Source organism: Dreissena polymorpha, unplaced genomic scaffold (genome assembly GCF_020536995.1).
Source record: "Dreissena polymorpha isolate Duluth1 unplaced genomic scaffold, UMN_Dpol_1.0 chrUn018, whole genome shotgun sequence".
NCBI lineage: Eukaryota > Metazoa > Mollusca > Bivalvia > Myida > Dreissenidae > Dreissena > Dreissena polymorpha.
Window position 1 is genome coordinate 57,492 of NW_026273332.1, and position 19,033 is coordinate 76,524.

The window sequence follows — 19,033 nt, forward strand, 5'->3', positions numbered from 1 at the left end:
TTGATCACATAAAGAAATCTATGATCACGAGTGAATTTAAATCGATTTTCCAGCGAAGCAATTAAATTATATTTTATGCTTACATATGACTTTTTTGGTATTTAACTTGGAGAATTACTTTAAAATAATGGCATCACGACATATAAACAATAACGTTATTTCACTGTTACTTTCACTGTATTAAACAGTGCATTGTCATTTTTAATTGACTGATATTTCTCTATAAACCACTGGAAAGCATAAAACCTTGAATGCAACACATGAATCACGCTCTGGGAAAATCGGACTTAATGTGCGTAGAGTGTCGTACAAGGCTAATCAAGGAAGACACTTTCCGCCTTTATTGTAATCTTCTTTAAAAATGCCGTCTCTTCTGAGCAAAATTTAAGTTATGGGCGAAAATGTAGTGCCCGATTAGCCTGTGCGGACGGCAAAGACTTATATGTGACGAAACTTTACGCACATGCATTTAATCACATTTTCCTAGATCTCGGCTCAAACATAAAACTTAGCGGGATGACCTAATTACAGCTCCACTAAGAAAATCGGCGGGTAGTAAAGTCAAGATTTAAAGCGAATTTTAATATGAAACGAAAAACATTTTACTAATATGGCTGGATAGTGAGCGTCATTTAAAAGATAATTAATGTAGTAAAGGGTATAAGACGCCGAAAAATAACTGTCTTGGCATGGACGTAGTCATCTTGACTATCACGTGATTACCTGCTCTGTATATGGTGGCTAAACATAAATCATAGTTTCATTTTATTGAGGCCTGAGAACAACTAGGTCCTGTTAATTTAAAATATAGCTACCCTCCTGACAGTGTTGCGCATGAAATGTTTGTAAATCGTCATAACATGTTTTAGGACTATCATATTTTCAGCTGGAAAAACATGCTCAGCAATGTAAGATATGTGTATTGTATTTTTGAAGATTTCAAGGAGAAAAAAACATTTTTTTTAAATGTTCAAATTGGCATAACTTCACTAAAGTTTTACCAATTTTCAAATATTTTTCAGTTTTGTAATTCTTATGTAATTCTCTTAAATTTTATACAAACATCAATGGATACTCAATTTTGTTTTCGATACCACAACAACATTACGTACCTTATCAAGGACTGGCTGGGTAAACGTTGAACTGACGGCGGTAACGGCATCTGTGCAATCAACGTGCATGACGTACGGACTGACAGCTGCAGCCAACGTCACTCCTGCTTTCACGCGGATATTGAACGCTGAAAAAAAAGTCGTTTTTATTCCATTTTCATTACAGACATTGTTTGTGAATATTATACGCATCATATATAGTTATCACGAATTTAACGACCTGTTTGAATCTGTGTTGAAAACGTTTGGCTTATATTTCAGTAGGAAAAGAGAGCATATTATTGCATACTGACAAGGCAATCCAAGCAACTTTACATCACTAGACAAATGACTATAGAAAACACAACGGCGGCTCTGATCGACGTTTCGGTTAATAAGCAATTACTGTAAAATCATTATTAAAGGTCAAATTCCGATTTTATAACGAAACCTTTAATAAATATCGATATTCTAAACCGATTGGAATCACCAAGAGCAATGGCAAAAACTATTATGCTACTAAAAAAACGAAAATCTTGTTTTTCGTAAACCGCTCGGGTATTTTTGCCAACTTTTTTGATAGAGACGTCATTTTTACACAACGCGCATGCCAAGGAAACTCATGAATTATCGTTGATTTCGTGGTTTGGTTACGAATATATGATTCCAGAGTCCGACTTATGTTTCTGTTTGGAAATTAAATATCCGCTCATTTTCATGTCGTTTTTTATACCAAAAGAAATTTAATGCCGACAAATTAAAATTAGTTATCATTGTTAATAAAAAGCAATTAAAAGGTGGAGGATAATTGCGAAACCATGTACCTGGGCTAGTTGCGGCTACCACTTCAAAAAAAGGTGGATTCCGGCGCTCGTATGGAGCACGTGACAACGTCGTCGCTGTCGGTGACGTTAAACGTATGGATGGTCGCCGCTGAACGTATGGGTAGTCGCCGCGGCTGCCTGCATACCATCGTTGATGGAACTTCCGGTAGAGGGTAGTAAGGTAATCACTGGGGGCTTAGGTTAAACAATTAACTGTAATTTAAATGGGCAATACGTATATGAGCCTTGCTCTGGGAAAACAGGGTTTAAAGCATCCGCGTCAATTGTCGTCACATATTAGCCTGTGCTGTCCGCACTGACATATCAGAGACGATTACATTAATTCTCTTCATAACGAGAATTATGTTTAGGCATAGTCTAATCTGGGTGAACACTTCACGCACAAGTCCAGTTTTCCAGAACGATGCATATAATAAATAGAAGGAAAAGTGGACATCCTTGTGAAATTCCTTTTTTTTAAGTTAAAATATATCTTCTGACAAAATGACGATTGCTTGATAGTCATGACTTTTGTTTGATGATTTTGAAAGATAATATGGTTATTGTTAATATAGATTTATTTTATGATTTTTGAAGAAATGAAGATTTAAATAAAAAATGAAAAAAATCAAAAAATCAAAAAAATTATTGATTCAAAAAGTTAGTTTTCATAATATTCAAACAGGCAAGATATATCTCCCATCTTGATAAAAAATAGTTAAAGTATATGCTTGAAAATTGGTACAAAAATTACAAAGCGTTTAAATCGCTGTTAGTCGAAGCAAAACAATGTGTCACCGACATTTGGTTTAAACTACGTAATAGTTTCACAAGCATTCGTGGTTCAGAAGTACAGAGTCAGTTTTTCCTTTATGTTCGATCCTCACAGCACGATCTTATTTTATCTTTTCCTTGTGTTTACGTTTTTAAACAGTTCCAGATCTTATAGTTGTGTTACTTATTCAATTTAATGATATTTTACGTTAATACGAAAATCTGTCAAGAAATCCATTAAAAATCTGAACAGAAATGTCATACCTATTAATTCATGCCATTAACTTTTAATTTCTTAATGCATGTCGCTGATACTGTGCTCCAAAACGATTCCGAAATTGCTCCTTTTACAAACCTACATTGGTCCAGCTTAATTATATTTTCAAAAACATGAATTGTGTCCTTAACCTTTGACCATGACACGTCACGTCTGTTATGTTAGTTTGAAATCCATTTATGTTAAATTACGTAGCGCCCATGAAAGTGTTGTTGTTGTTTTTATAGAGTTGGTATTATACATATGAATAAAATGCTTATTAAAACAGTTCCATACAAACCTCGTCGACAATATTGACGTAAAACGTTCCCGTGATATCATTCGCGACGTATCCGACAGTACATTTTATCGTTAACGGCAACGGAACGGTCTGGTCGTTGAAGTCGATAGACGCTTGAGTTACGGTGCTTTTGATCCACACTTCAATCTCTGTTAAACAAATATATGACGTCATACTATACACATATATGACATGACTCATAATGTACCAAAAAATAACGTCAAGATGATCCACACTATTCACATATATGACGTTAACATGACTCATACTGAACACATACATGATGTCATATTGTACACATTAATGACGTCATACTGTATTGTTAGACATAGAAAAAGAAGAAACTGTCAGATCAGATGGCCGTTTACAAGGAAATTTGAAAAGACTCAGTTGCGGCCGCGATTTAACCAAGCTTGGGATATTCGTGAGGAAACAATTACATATTATATAAAACGTTATCTGTGAAATGTCACGAATGTCGATGTTTTATTTGAAAGAATTGCCAGAATCAAAGCTCTGCTCTTTTACTAAAATGCCTCTATTTATATATAACTTATCATTCCTTCAATATTAACGCAGTTATAGGCCGCCCCATAACATGACAAAGCGAAATAACTCTCTTAATGTAGCAGGGTTCGGTATAAGGAGAACTTATACTGCCTTGCTTTATGAGCTAGCTTTTATAGCGACGCGGTAGAGTGTCTGCCTGATTTGGAACCGGGAGGTCCCGGGTTCGATCCCCAAGGTGGTCGGGGATCGAACCCGGTACCGCGTCGCTATAAAAGCTAGCTCATATAGCAAGGCAGTATAAGTTCTTCTTATACCGAACCCTGTTACATTAATATTGAAGGAGATATGTTTTATAATCGCACATACTAATGCAAAATAACTGCGATTTAAAGATGAATGAACAGACGGGTCGACGATGAGACTTCTATTGGTTCAATTGCTTTGTCGGCTCAGTTACAATTTAGAAGTACCCCGTGTACTCTTAAGTACTCTTAAGTTCACTTAACTGTACCCCGTGTACAAATAATACGCTTAAAGGTATCCGGTGTTACCCCTAGGTACTTTCTTACTTAGTATGTATTTTCCGTACCACGGGTACTTTGTAGTATACATACAGTACCTGAACCGATGAACCGACAATGACAAATTGAACATTACTAAATGTACCCTTGTGGTGGTTCATGAGCCTTAAAATTGTAGGCATTCACACTATGATCAATGATTACCTTACCAGGTTGTTGAGGATTCGCCGGTGACGTCACTTTTCTCGTTGTATCAGGGTCTGAAGTTGTGAATTTCCCGAGCAACGTCTGTGTGACAGTGGCGTCATAGATGCTCGCGGAACTTCCGGGCATGCCGGAGACAAAAGTCGGCGGCCTCACGGAGCACGTTATGGCGTAATCGCTGTCTGTCACGCTGAACGTGTGGAGAATTGCGGCGGTCGTCTGAAGACCGTCGTTGATAGCCGTCCGCTCGCCGGAAGTGCTGATATCACCGGCGGCTTAAATCGCGAAGAGAAAAAAAAACGTGTGTTTAACGCGGCAAACCCCGTTGACTGTGTACCCTGTTAATGAATGTGCCTAAAGTGCATTCCGCACAGGCTTTTCAGGGTCAAATGTTTTCGCAATATTTAGATTTTCGCGAGGAAGAGACTTCCTTTCAACGTAAAACTCCACACAAAAAAAAACGGAAAGTGTCGTCGCTGTGTAGCATGTGCAGACTGCACTGGCAAATATCATTATGGGACGACAGTTTACACAGATGCATTTAGCCTTGTTTTTTCAGAGCGCGGACTTAAATAGAGAATATAATGTGAGTTTTGGATAGAGATTCATTCGGGGCTAAGAACCGTGGTAGTACAAGGCTCTAATTATCCTATTTTTCCTACATAAACAATAATCAAATAGAGCACTTTTTTGGACATTTTTTTTTCTTCCGTAGTTGACAAAAACAGATTCTCCAATTTTTAGAAAAATCCGTGTTTGATCCAAAAATAGCGATAGTAAAGAGCTCAAGTTTATACTATCGTTGTTATACCATCGATTTTCATCTGATAATAAATGAGTCGTGTTCTTAAAAAACTGGGCTTAATTCATGTGCGTAAAGTGTCGTCCCAGATAAGCCTGAGCAGTCCGCACAGGCTAATCAGGGACGACCCTTTCCGCTTTTATGGTATTTTTACTTTCAAGGAAGTCCCTCCTTACCGTAAATCAAGTTTAGGCGGAAAGTGTCGTCCCTGATTAGCCTGTGCGGACTGCTCAGGCTAATCTGGAACGACACTTTACGCAGTTGCATTAAGCCTGATAACGCGACTCATATGATAAAATACAAACCTTGTCGACAATGTTGACGCTGAACGTGCCCGTGATGGCGGTGTTTCCGTCCGTACACGTGGTCGTCAACGGCACCGGAACCGCCTGGTCATTGAAGTCTATAGACGCTTGAATAAAGGCGGCAATGATCCACACTTGGAACTCTTGAATAAAACATTTGTTGATGTCAAACAAAGATTGCTTTAGAGTTGATATGGGTTTCTGATAAAGATTGTTCATAATTTATCCATAATTTCGAGATCTTATATGGTCTTGTTCACAGTTTGGCAAAAAGCTTTTTTCAAAAAATATATCATTGATTCAACGACAGAATGAATGCATTTTACTCACAAGAGCAAAAGAGCACTCGTGATCTGGAAGAATCTTTAAAATATATATTTGTTTTTGGATAATTATCTATCAAAATCAATAAAATAATATTGCGTTTGTAACTCCCATCATCACAAACTTGGGACAAGCGCCTAGTACTAATACAGCGATTAGACACAACGCTGTTGTTGTTATAAGCCCGTGGATTTCAGCGGAAACGCGTTAGAATGGGCTCATTAAGGTCATTGGATTCGAAATTCTGGAAAGACGGATTATTTGTGTAGTTATTATAATAATAAAATTCATCATGAAATATACATCTTCCGCCCGGACAAGTTGTATTATGCCAAGCTGTATTTGGAAGAAACATACCAGGCTTTTGAGGATCTGCCGGTGACGTCAAGGGTCTGATCTCATACACTGATGTCACCGTTGACGTAATACTGCACGTCATGTCAAGGTCAGTAACGGTGAATACACCAAGTGACGTCGCGATGACGGTTGAGTCGGAAATAGACGCAGATGTTCCGGGAATTCCCGAAACGAACGTCGGAGGCTGAATAGTAAATATACTCATTTATTATTATTATTATTATTATTATAATTATTTTGATCATTATTATTATTATTATCATCATCATCAGCAGCAGCAGCAGCAGCATCATAATCATCAGCATCATCATCATCACCATCATCATCACTATAATCATCATCATCATCATCAACATTATCATCATTTTTATCATCATCATTATCATCATCATCGTCATCATCATCGCCATTATCATCACGACGTTTAAACTCGAATAAAATCAAATCAAATCACACTCGATCAGATGAGAGAGTTTACTGGGCTTTCGTTAAGTTTTGAATTTTGAAAAAAAAAGTCGTTGGAACATCGTGCAGTTGTATTCACCTGGTAAATGGTGATTTAACAAGTCGGTGTTATACATTGATACAAAGCTATTCTGACTGCTAACTTGCGAGAAATTCATTGTGTCTTTCCTCAATCGCTTGTTGTTGTTGCTGTAGGGCTATGTACTACTATGTTGAAAGGGCTGTTGTCGACATAGCGAATAGCGCGTATGAGGGGCATTTGATGGCAGTGATTTTTGAGAAGAGCAAAGATATAAGCCAAGTGATTTAGTACGTTGTTATTTGTGTATTTACTCTATGTATGTGATATGTTGCTTTGTTAATTTGCGTGCGTATGTGAGCAAAGTCATGTAATTGCGGATTGCGCCAGTAAAGTGAAAGTGAAAGCATCAGGCTCGTGAAAGCAGCAAAAGGAAAGTAGAAGTGGATGTGGAAATTAGTTGGAAGCGGATTTCGTATTGTGTTTTGAGTGATTTGTTATTGAGCGGTGATGATTAGCGCAAGAGATAAATGAATGTATGTTGTGTGCACTGTAATGTAGCGTTGCTGCACTTGCGAAGAGACTCAGAGTTGCTTTGTATGCGGACTATGCTGTGGGCATGCGCTACTGCCTGGTTAATTATGATAATTTTCACATTTTGCGAGGGATTCCGGAAATAGTCATGGTAATTTTCACATTTTGCCGGGGATTCCGGAAATAGTCGCTGCATCACGATTGGCTGATTTATGGTGAAAACACACTAAGATATTTGTTTCACGTGGTGATTGTCGAAAGTAGTGCCTATTTGTAATGAGTTCTCTTTCTCTTCTGGATGAAAAGCCATTTCGCGATCGCGCCCATTCCTTTAGTGGTTAACAACTGTTTCCTAAGTGTGTCTGCAACATGTATGCCATTGGCAGCGACGTGACAGACGAGAGTTTGTGGTGCATTTATTGAGGTGAATGTTTATTGCTCGCTTGCATTTGGGCGAATGGGATTTTCTTAGAAGCTGCGTGATATACGTTTTTGATTGCATCTTTCGGAATAAGATTAATTGATCTTTAAAACTGATACTAGCCTTGCACACTCTGATGCAAAGAAAAGGCATGACCATAAACGTCGGCCGTTCATCAGATGCAGTGTCAACTAAGTAATAACTGCGTAAATATACTCTTGACCAGTCTGGCAACCCCAAATCGTATACTGACCGAAGCCGCATACAGTTTGAGGCTGCCTGGCTGGTCACTATTGGGTTTTCTCATTTACCCCTCTGGGTTATGTACTGAACATTTTGTCCTGGGTATCAATCAGTGTATAATCAACGATTTTAATAGCAATCAATGTCGGTTGCTCTTTTAAAGTGATATTATGGGCATCTAACAGCGTATAGGTGTCTATCGCAACCGTTGTTTATTTGTGGTGTTTTCACTTCATACACATGTATATTTGTTAATGCAGTATCAACATACTAAAACAACATCCCGGAAAAAGAAAACTAATGCATTTGAATATCATCCGTACTTTGTGAATCTCAATTAAGTTTTAGTGCAGATTCGTTCATACGACACAAAGACACTCTTTTGTTTTACGGTATACACGCTTCTCACCACGGCGATCCGGCTTCAATCCCAGACTCAGTTGTTGGCATGATGCGAGTGATTTAGTTTCCTAACTATATTGTAAACGTTTGTTTTATAATGCAGAACTGTAGGATAGAATTAAGAACATGATATTGAAGCGATAGATGCGGAATGTTATGTCCGTAACATTTAAAACATAAATAAATAATTTATTTATTAAAAAAAACGTTGAAATAAAATAAAAAGATGTTTATCTCTATATGCCTATGACCACGCTGATCACGAATTCGTTGGAATTTTTAAGATATCTACAGCCGTTCAAAAGTTATCAATTTTTAAAAAATAAATAAAAAAATACATATGTATCATATAATGAAAAAAAAACATATTTTTTTGTTTTCAATAAAACATAAACAGTTTATAGTCTTGTTTAAAAGTTTGAAAAAAAAATGAAAAAAAACATAAAAATAAAAAAGTTATAATCAAAAAATGTTTTGCATTAAGCACCCTTTTCTCACGCAGTCCTATTTACCTTCACAAATGAAATACGCTCGCTCGCTAGCTCGTTCGCTCCATCGAAATCAAACAATAAGATAGTGAAATCTCTATGAATTTGTGTCGCTGAATCTGAATCCGGTGTTAATTTTTCGATGTCTCAACTCGTTAAAGAATTATTGAGTTTAAATTGTGCATTTCGATAAGAATGCAGCACCCTTTTAATAGAAGCGCAAAACCCAGTACACCTTACATTCCAGTGAAATAAAACAATAAGATAGACCAATCTATGTGATTTTGTCTTCCTGAATCCGATTCCGGTGCTACTTTTCCGATATATGGACCCCTTAAAGAATTATTGATGTTTGAGTGATTGGTGGTTAAGTCTAACCATTATATATAAGCATTTGTTGTATTTTGAACTACGGAAAATAAAACATTTCATTACACCTAATCGCTGCATTCAAGATTTGAGAGTTGTTTATCTCACTAACACGGACGATCATGTTAAAAAATGAATGGATGAATAGATAAACAAGACAGCGTGAAAATAAACAATTGTTAAAGTGATAGTATGGGCATTTTTTCACTGTTGAATTGAGCTGAAAAGAATTAACAGGTCAAAAGAATTAGTTAAAATGTGGTAACTGACCCATTATCTACAACTCATCTTGCTACCAGTTGTTTACAAAAAATATGTATTATTTTCTATATTTTACATGACTCACCCAGTCCTCTAAGCCGAAACGATCCGTAAAACAAAATTGTGTCTTTGTGTCGTATGAACGAATCTGCATGAAAACTGCATTTAGACTCACATCGTTCATCGAATCATTTCTGTCGTCAGTTGTCAAAACGAAAGTACGGTTGACATTCAAATGGATTATTTTGCTCTTTCCAGCATATTGTTTTAGTAGGTTGATGCTGCATTAACAAATATAAGTGTATATGAAGTGAACACACCAGAAATAAACACAACGGTTGCGATAGACGCCTTCATACTGTTAGATGCCCATAATATCACTTTAAGCTTCCAACACAAATCACAGCGAGAACCCAGGGACGCATTTCCAGTAGTTTCGATACGTTCATTATTATGCCTTAATGGTGAAGAATACATTTTAAATAGATGCATATCAATCACTCATTTAGTCAGTCACTCACTCCTTCACTCAGTCAGTCACTCAATCACAAAGTCACTCACTCAGTCAATCAGTCATTTAGTTTCGCGGATCAAGATTTTGGTTTTAATTATCGGATACAGTTAGCCCTTAAATAATAGTGTAAGTTTGTTCGCAATTTTGTGTTTGAAGTCTTTTCGCTTAACTCAAGGCAATATTGATTCAGCGAGCGAGTGTCTGTAATATTAATACACTGATGTGTGTATTAATTTTAGTATTTTCAGACAAAAAACCCTGGGTAGAACCAGTAGGATGATCGTATGGTTTCTACAAATAAAGTAAAGATGAAAGATTAACGCTAATTAAATAAGCCTAGCTTTGTGGAAAGGGGGGTTTAATGCATGTGCGAAGTGTCGTCCCAGATAAGCGGTCCGAATGACACTTTCCGCCTAAATTAATGTTTGCTAAGAACGGACTTCCTTAAAACGAAAAACATCATAAAAGTGGTAAATGTTGTCCCTGATTAGCCTGTGCGGAATTCACAGGCTAATCTGGGACGACACTTTACGCACATGCATTAAACCCTCTGTTCACAGAGCGGGGCTAAAATATAATTTTGGAATAAAACTAGTCATTGAAGTCTATACTGTAAAACGCATTATTATTCGGGACATGATCTTTTTCTGTCATTTTTTGTTTTTGAGTTAAGTTTACAGTATTTGAGTATGGAGATCAATGGGTACAAAGGTAACTTACATGATTTTATGTTGGTATGTTTTAATTGCTCGGAAAATTAAGCGGCTATAAAGTGTGGAATGCCCAATATGTGCTGGTGATGGTGTTTACATCAGAAATTTCTTTCATTAAACCAGGGAGTTTATGGTAAATACCCTTAAGTATTCCTATTCAATCGCAAACATGGATTATAATGAGCCGCACTCTGAGAAAACAGGGCTTAATGCTGTCCGCACAGGCTTATCAGGGACGACACTTCCCGTATAGACGGGATTTTTGTTTACTTCCTTTACGCTTAAAAAATCCGCCGGAAAGTGTCCACCCTTATTAGCCCGTACGGACTGCACTGGCTATTCTGGAAAGATGCTCTACGCACATTCATGAAGCCCTGTTGTCCCAAATACAAATTTATACAAGGATTAAGTCTTACAACTACAAAAAATACAAACACACCCTTTCATCTTCAGACGTATTTAATAACATGTGTATAGCCATATTTACTATTATAGTACATATTCCTAATAGTCATCTAGTATACAAACACAAGAAATAACTTAGCGCAACATTTGTGATGCACATAACATTAAATGTAATGAGACAACACTGTCGGATATGGGTCAAAAAGGGCCAGCATCAGTAATTATAATACATGTATAATACTTTGCAGAAAACATACAATAACAAAGAAGCTTTAAATAGTAATGGGAGCAATACATATAAATTGGAGCTCTAAACAGACATTAGGGCTCTAAAAACACAAGTGAGCTCTAAATAGAAATGGGAGCTCAAAATAGTTATTGGAGCTCTAAATGGAAATGAGAGCTATACACAGAAATGGGATGGAGGGCTTTTGTCAGAACCGCTAAATACGAGGTTTTGCCCATTCTCTCTGCTAGCAAAATTTCAGTCTCTGTCGAACAATTTTAAGACGCGGTTAATCGGCTTTCATGCGTTGTTTGTGTTTCAAGACCCACTCAGCGTTGGGGTTGACCTTGTACAGAGCCAACATTTTCGTGTTGTCGGGCAGGCAGCGTTCACCAATGTTTCCCCTAACCTCATAGAGATATGTGTCAACATCAGCCGCAATAAACTTCTTATCCTTACTGGAGGATTTCCTGAAATAACACAACAAACTATGGTCTTTTTTTGACAACTTGTTATAAAGACTGACAGCGCCTTATACTGGTTGACAACGTGTTACAGCAACTGACAGCGCCTTATACTGGTTGACAACGTGTTATAAAGACTGACAGCGCCTTATACTGGTTGACAACGTGTTATAAAGACTGAAAGCGCCTTATACTGGTTGACAACGTGTTATAGCGACTGACATCGCCTTATACTGGTTGACAACGTGTTATAGCGACTGACAGCGCCTTATACTGGTTGACAACGTGTTTTAAAGACTGACAGCGCCTTATACTGGTTGACAACGTGTTATAGCGACTGACAGCGCCTTATACTAGTTGAAAACGTGTTATAGCGACTGACAGCGCCTTATACTGGTTGACAACGTGTTATAGTGACTGACTGCGCCTTATATATATATATAATAAAATAATTCTGACGGAAATTAACCCATTTATGCCTAGCGTCTAGAAAAAAGGCCTTGGCAAACAGCGTAGACCCAGATGAGACGCCGCATGATGCGGCATGACCAGGAGGTCGTGGGTCCGATCCCCACTGTGATAGCGATCTTGAGATCTCCCCAAAATACACTATGTTCTATTTCTACCCAAGAAAAGAAAAGGACTCGATAGCGTTACGATAAGTCTTAGGCTTGCAATGCAACTGAGCTAAAATAAATAGGTTTAAACTAAACTAACTGTGTACTAATGTTTCTAAAGACTTTTCACCTGGCTGAGAAACATTCACCGGTGACGTCACATTTCTGATCTCATACACGGTGGTGGATGGTGACGTCACAGAGCGCGCCGTATCTGGGTCTGTAGTTGTAAACTTCCCGAGTAACGTCTGCGTGACAGTGGCGTCAGATACGTTGGGGAACTTCAGGGGATCCCGGATACAACGGTCGGCGGCTGCCAAAACAGAAGGACAATCAAAATAATCCCTTTAACAGCCAGGCGTCATTTTTATTTTTTTTGGTTACCATAACCTTATGTATCTGAACATCTATTATTTGGGCACTTTTTAAGGTGCCGTGATGACTTTCGGTTTACATTTGGTTTCGGTGTAACCACATGAGCGGGAACATTTATTGTTGAGGGAACATTTGAAGGGATGATCTTTTTGGTTATCATTTTGTTCCAGTATAACAACATTAATTTGAACATCTATTTTTCAAGGCACATTGGTAGGGATGACTGTTTGGTTTCCTTTGGTTTCGGTGTAACGACATTTACTTGAACATCTATTGTTGAAAACTTACATACCGGTTTATTTGTTAGGTTTTCGGTAAATCCGGTAAATTTGCCCACGTCAGACAACTTACCGTATCCATCACTGGTTGTGTGAACGTCGCAGTGACGTCATTGTCGCCATCTGAGCAGTCGACGTTGATGACGTAAGGTCCGTTCTCTGCTCTTAGCGTAACCCCCATCCTTATGTTAACTGTAAATCCTGAAAACGTTCAAGCGATGAATTATATGAGCTTCAATCTGGGATAAAGGGGCTTAATGCATGTGCGTAAAGTGTCGTCCTATGTAAGCCTGTGCAGTAAAAACAAGCTAATCAAGGACGATAGGGATAACGGGACATAAAGTGTCGTCCTATATAAGCCTGTGAAGTCCGAACAAGCTAATCAGGGACGATACGTTCCGCTCTTTTTTGCATTTATCTTGTGAGGAAAGTCTCTTATTGGTAAACAAAGTTTAGGCAAAAAGTGCCTTTCCTGATTAGCCTGTGCTAATTAGCATGGGCTAATCTGGGACGACACTTTTCCAACATGCATTTAACCCCGTTTTCCGATCGCGCGTCCATACCCAGTGTTAAAAATGTTTTTATCTGAAAAAATGCGTTATATAATCCTACTTCACCGACGATTAACAACATTCAAATGAAACATTACATAACATTGTTATTATAAGCAAGAAGACTTCTCGACATTCGCACGTGTTTATACCAAATAGTGGGGATTTTTAACCGATGTCCGTGCTTTAAACTCACTTATTTCATCCATGTTCTTATTCAATGCCCTCTTTTGGCAACTTGCTCGATAAATGTTTGTTATTAGCGCTGATGCAGGAATCCAATTAATTTTGTGGTGCTTCTTCAAATAATTTGTTTAAACAATTTTTCTTGAGATGTTCAACTTGTGCATAAAAGACAGTTTTAATGCTGCTTATGGCAATGTGAAATACATCAGAATTAATTGATTTAATAAGCCTGTGTTCTTTTCCAAAAATTGATTTGTAACGCATTCATGTACACGCCTATGCTGCACGCAACGTGAAATTTAGGCACCGATTTCAGACGTATTCAATGATGTGTTTTTTAATCTTAAGCTATCCGAATAAAATGCTGGATAAAAAACTTTCTTGTACGCACAAAAGATTTGTGCAAATGTATCTCAAAAACTTAAGATATTTGCAAAATAAAGTTCTTAACGTTGTGTTTACATTCTGTCCAGCTCGTGTGTAAAGCCCTGTGAACCCCCCGTTGATCCTGCATCGTGTATAACGTTGATATCACCATAACGGTATGATAAAAGGCACATCTGTGATTGCATACAGTAGAAAATAATGTCTCCGCGTTATCTGACTTAGCCAATTAAAAATGAGTATTATATACGAGGTCATATAAAACTTAAACTGATGTGACCTTAAAACGCATTTATCCGTGACTCCATTGAGTCTTTTCATTTAAAACTAGGCTAAATGTATGGTCGTAAAGTGTCGTCCCAGATTATCATGTGCAGTCTACACAGGCTAATCAGGGACGACAATTTCCGCTTAAGCTGGATTTTCGTGTAGAATCGACTTCATAAAAACGAAAACAACATATAAAAGCGAAAAGTGTCATCACCTTTTAGCCTGGGTCCGCTCAGAGACCACTTTTAAAGCACATGCATTAAGCCCAGTTTTCCCAGAACGAGGATTAAATTGGTATTGATTTTTCCAGTTTATTACTTGGTGCCACGCCGGCGACCACTTCAAAAAGGGCGTTTTCCGGCGCTCTTGCAGAGCACGTAACGGTGTTGTCGCTATCGGTGACGCTGAATGTGTGAAGGGTTTCGGTGGCGTGTTTGAGACCGTCGAAAATGTTAGATCCGGTAGCAGGCAGTGCAGTGAAAACCGGTGGCTGAAGTCAAATAATAAAATCATTACACAGGATATTACGTCATCACTATCAAAGATTTTCTGTTACTAGTTACCATTTGGCATGGATATTCACTGAATTTCTAGCTAGAACAAAGTCAAGTCAATACTTTTATCAATAATCGAAGACCACACGTCCAAAACAGTGCTGTCTGCACCGGCTAATATGGGACGACACTTTAAAAGTCCCACGCATCAAACCCGGTCTTCTCAGAAATAGGCTCGTATCTTTCAACAAAAAGTTGTTAAATCCTCAAGCCAACAACATCGGCTCAAGCCAAAAAATGAATGTTTCTCTCGATAGCAAATATATATGTCAAACATTATAGACTCGGAATAAGTTGTTGCTGCCGGCATAGCTACGCGCAATTTGCGTTTTTGGGTTCAAGCGACAAACACTCGAAACGAAGTGTCACTGTTTATATGAATTGCATCAGTTCTTGAGAATGTATTTTAAAAAATCAAGATTGGTCGTTTTTGAAAGAGCATACACAATATACAAACAGTATAATGCTCCTTAAGCAATTCATTAGAATTTCCATATCCTTTAATCCATTTATGTCTAGCGTCTAGTAAAAAGACCTTGGTAAAAAGCGTAGACCCAGATGAGACGCCGAATGATGCGGCGTCTCATCAGGGTCTGCGCTGTTTGCTTAAATGAATTTCTGTAAGAAATATTCTAACTATAGTTATAAATATACTGTACATCCCTAATTTTGGAAAGAACTTGATCCCATCTAGAAGGATGGGAGAGTCCACTAGGCATACATGGGTTAAAAACGTGAACGCAACTTACCGAGTCCACGATGATGACGTTAAACGTCCCCGTGATGTCATTGACAACGTTTCCGTCTGTGCACTTGATTGTTAGCGGCAGCGGAACAGCCTAGTCATTGAAGTCGATAGACGCCTGGGTAACGGCGTTTCTGATCCACACTTCGAACTCTGTAATACAATGGAACTAGATTTCAGCCCTCACAATTAATATTTCAAAGCGGAAAATCTCGTCTCTGATGAGCGTACGCGGACTGCACAGGCTATTCTGAGACGACTCTGTACGTACATGCATTAAGCCCCGTTTTCCAAGAACGAGGCTCGTATGAGTTACGTTTACTAAGACGTGTTAAATACCGACATATAAAAATAAGTTAAATACTTATAGCAACAGTTCAAATATTTATATGAACCGCACTCTGTGAAAATGGGGGTTTAGGCATGTGGGTAGAGTGTCGTCCCAGATCATCCTGCGCGGTCCTGTACAGGCTCATCAGGGACAAAACTTTTCGCCTTAACAGGACAATTTGCCAAGAAGAGACTTTCTTGAAACGAAAAATATCATAAAAGCGATAAGTGTCGTTCCTGATACATACTGCACAGGCTAATATGGGATGACACTTTACGCACATGCATTTAACCCCTTTTTCACAGAGCGCGGCTCATTTATTTTTGACTAAATTGTTACCCGGTTTTTAGGGATCGGTCGGTGACGCAATTTTTCTGATCTCATAGACTGTTGTCACAGGTGACGTCACAGAACATGTCGTATCCAGGTCTGTAGTTGTGAACTTCCCCAATGGCGTCGCACAGCCACCGAACCAGCTTTAAATTCCTGTGGTTAGAAAACAAAAAAAATAAGATGCTAGATCTTTAAGCTAGAAACATGTAACTCGTTTTACGATTGATTTATTTGGATGCACTACTTAATTATTGCAACAATTATAATATCAGAAAACAGATTGGTTCCTGATAAGCGTCATATCAATCGGACGTGAAGTAAAAAATGTGACGTCATTGTATAATATCATAAGGACTATTCCTAAAAAGGGTTTTTAATGCATGTGCGTAGAGTGTCGTCCCAGATTAGCCTGTGCAGTCGGCACAGGCTAATCTGGGACGATCCTTTCCGCTTGTATGGTATTTTTAGTTTCAAGGAATGGGCTCATTAAGGTCATTGGATTCGAAAACCTGGAAAGACGGATTATTTGTGTAGTCATTATAATAATAAAATTCATTATGAAATAAACATCTTCCGCCCGGACAAGTTGTATTATGCCAAGCTGTATTCTGAAGAAACATACCCGGCTTTTGAGGATCTGCCGGTGACATCAAGGGTCTGATCTCATACACTGACGTCACCGGTGACATAATACTGCACGTCGTGTCGGGGTCGGTGAATACACCAAGTGACGTCGCGATGACAGTCGAGTCGGAAATAGACGGAGATGTTCCGGGAATTCCCGAAACGAACGTCGGATGCTGAATAGTAAAAACACTCATTTATTATTATTATTATTATTATAATAATTATTATTATAATTATTATTATCATCATCATCATCATCATCATCATCATCATCATTATCATCATCATCATCATTATCATCATAATCATCATCATAGTCATCGTCATTATCATCATAATCATCATCATCATCTTTATCATCATCATCATTATCATCATAGTCATCATCATCATAATCATCATCATATTCATCGTCATCATCATCATCATCATCATCATCACCATCATTTTTATCATTATCATTATCTTTATCATCATCATCATCATCATCATCATCATCATCATCATCATCCATTTGGTTTTTTTACCATTTTTTGCAGTCAATTTGACAAAACGAGTCGCGACCAACAATTGTTACTATACATTTATCTTAAGAAAGAAGAAAATCTATATTAAAATATCATAAGACATTAATTAATTACCGGCTTAAATGGATTTTAGAAGAGACGCACTGTAAACAAAAAATTCCTTTAAAGTGGATAAGATCATCCTGATTATCCCGTTCAGACTACAAAGGCTTAAATGGAACGAACATGCATTAAGCGACGTTTTCCAAGAGGCTTATTCGTGTTTGTTTTTAATGTGATAACACATTTAAATGCGCAACATTTTGTTTGCTCAAAATAATTAATGCTATGAAAACTATGAAAAATCACACATTTTGAAAATATCACAATATCAAGAAGAAGTCACAGATGTGGATGAGCTATATTTTGTGTGAGCATTATAATCTTGCGTAACATACTGTAAGATCATTTGTTGTTATTTTCGTTGATCATCCGCGAATCAAATAGAAACACAAAAATAGAAAAATGATCGAGGCATTTTTGTCTTTCTCTTATCCAAAATCAGAAATCAACGAATTTAAATGTCAACGAGCAATTCATTTTTTTAAACCACGAAATTTCATTGTTACGAATATAACGATTTTATAGTACCTTGAAAGTGAAAGTAAGTATTAAGTAGTAAAAAACAAACACGAAATTTCCACTCTGGATCAGCAGACGATTTATTGCTTAAATCTGCCTATCTTACGGAGGAGCCCGGAGAAAGCCGATGTATCTCGATTGCGAAATATCTTGCCGACGAATTAACACAATTTCACAATACCTCGTCAAATAAGGGAACAGTGAACGTTTCGGTAATGGTATTCGCGGGCCATCTGTCGTCAACGCACTGGACGTTAACGAGGAGAGTGATGACGCTGAGTCCAACGTCACGCTGGCTTTGACCCAGATCGCAAATGTCGGCGCCTTGACGGGAACCAGGTTGAAGAAGCTGTCCATCGGCGCCTGCAGGATAAGTAGAGGTTATTTGTGTGCAGTCCGCACAGGCAAAACAGGGACGACACTTTCCGCCTAAACTTGACTTTTGCTTAGAAGAGACTTTCTTTCAACGAAAAAATATTATAACAGCGGAAAGTGTCGTCCCTGATTAGTCCATTTTATTTTACGAGTGATAAGATGAATTGAGACTCGTTCTGGGAAAACTAGACGTAAAGCATTTGCGTAAATTGTCGTCCCAGATTTGCATGTGCAGGTCGAACATCAGTTTCATCTTTTATGGAATTTGCTCGTTTAAGTGAAGTCTCTTCTAAACAAAAATACGGTCTCGGTTCAAAGTGTCGCACCTGATAAGCCTGTGCGAACTGCATCCGCTAATCTAGTACCACGCTTTACTTACATGAGTTAAGCCCGGTTTTCTGGGCCACTCAATTGTAATTTGCATTTAGGACTGCGCCACTCGTGAATTACTGGTTTATATTTTTGC

The 19,033-nt window shown here is 37.9% G+C and overlaps 1 protein-coding gene across 14 annotated transcripts in view; it reads right to left on the reverse strand.

Annotated features, from left to right (window-relative positions):
* Window positions 1-11,139: 11,139 nt before the first annotated feature.
* LOC127863594 (uncharacterized) overlaps window positions 11,140-19,033 on the reverse strand; it is a 40,897-nt gene continuing 33,003 nt past the window's right edge. For 4 of the 14 annotated variants that reach the window (XM_052403171.1, XM_052403162.1, XM_052403170.1 and 1 more), the window contains exons 7-9: window positions 18,374-18,555; window positions 16,986-17,217; window positions 16,434-16,570 (exon numbers count right to left, since the gene is read on the reverse strand). In XM_052403171.1, the coding sequence (XP_052259131.1) occupies window positions 17,094-17,217; window positions 18,374-18,555 (306 nt within the window). In that variant the 3' untranslated portion in view covers window positions 16,434-16,570; window positions 16,986-17,093. Of the gene's footprint in view, window positions 11,800-12,540; window positions 12,724-13,136; window positions 13,265-14,668; window positions 14,945-15,757; window positions 15,907-16,423; window positions 16,571-16,629; window positions 16,927-16,985; window positions 17,218-18,373; window positions 18,556-19,033 lie in introns of those variants that run through there. The other 10 variants (XM_052403180.1, XM_052403179.1, XM_052403167.1 and 7 more) reach the window with 8 other exon arrangements.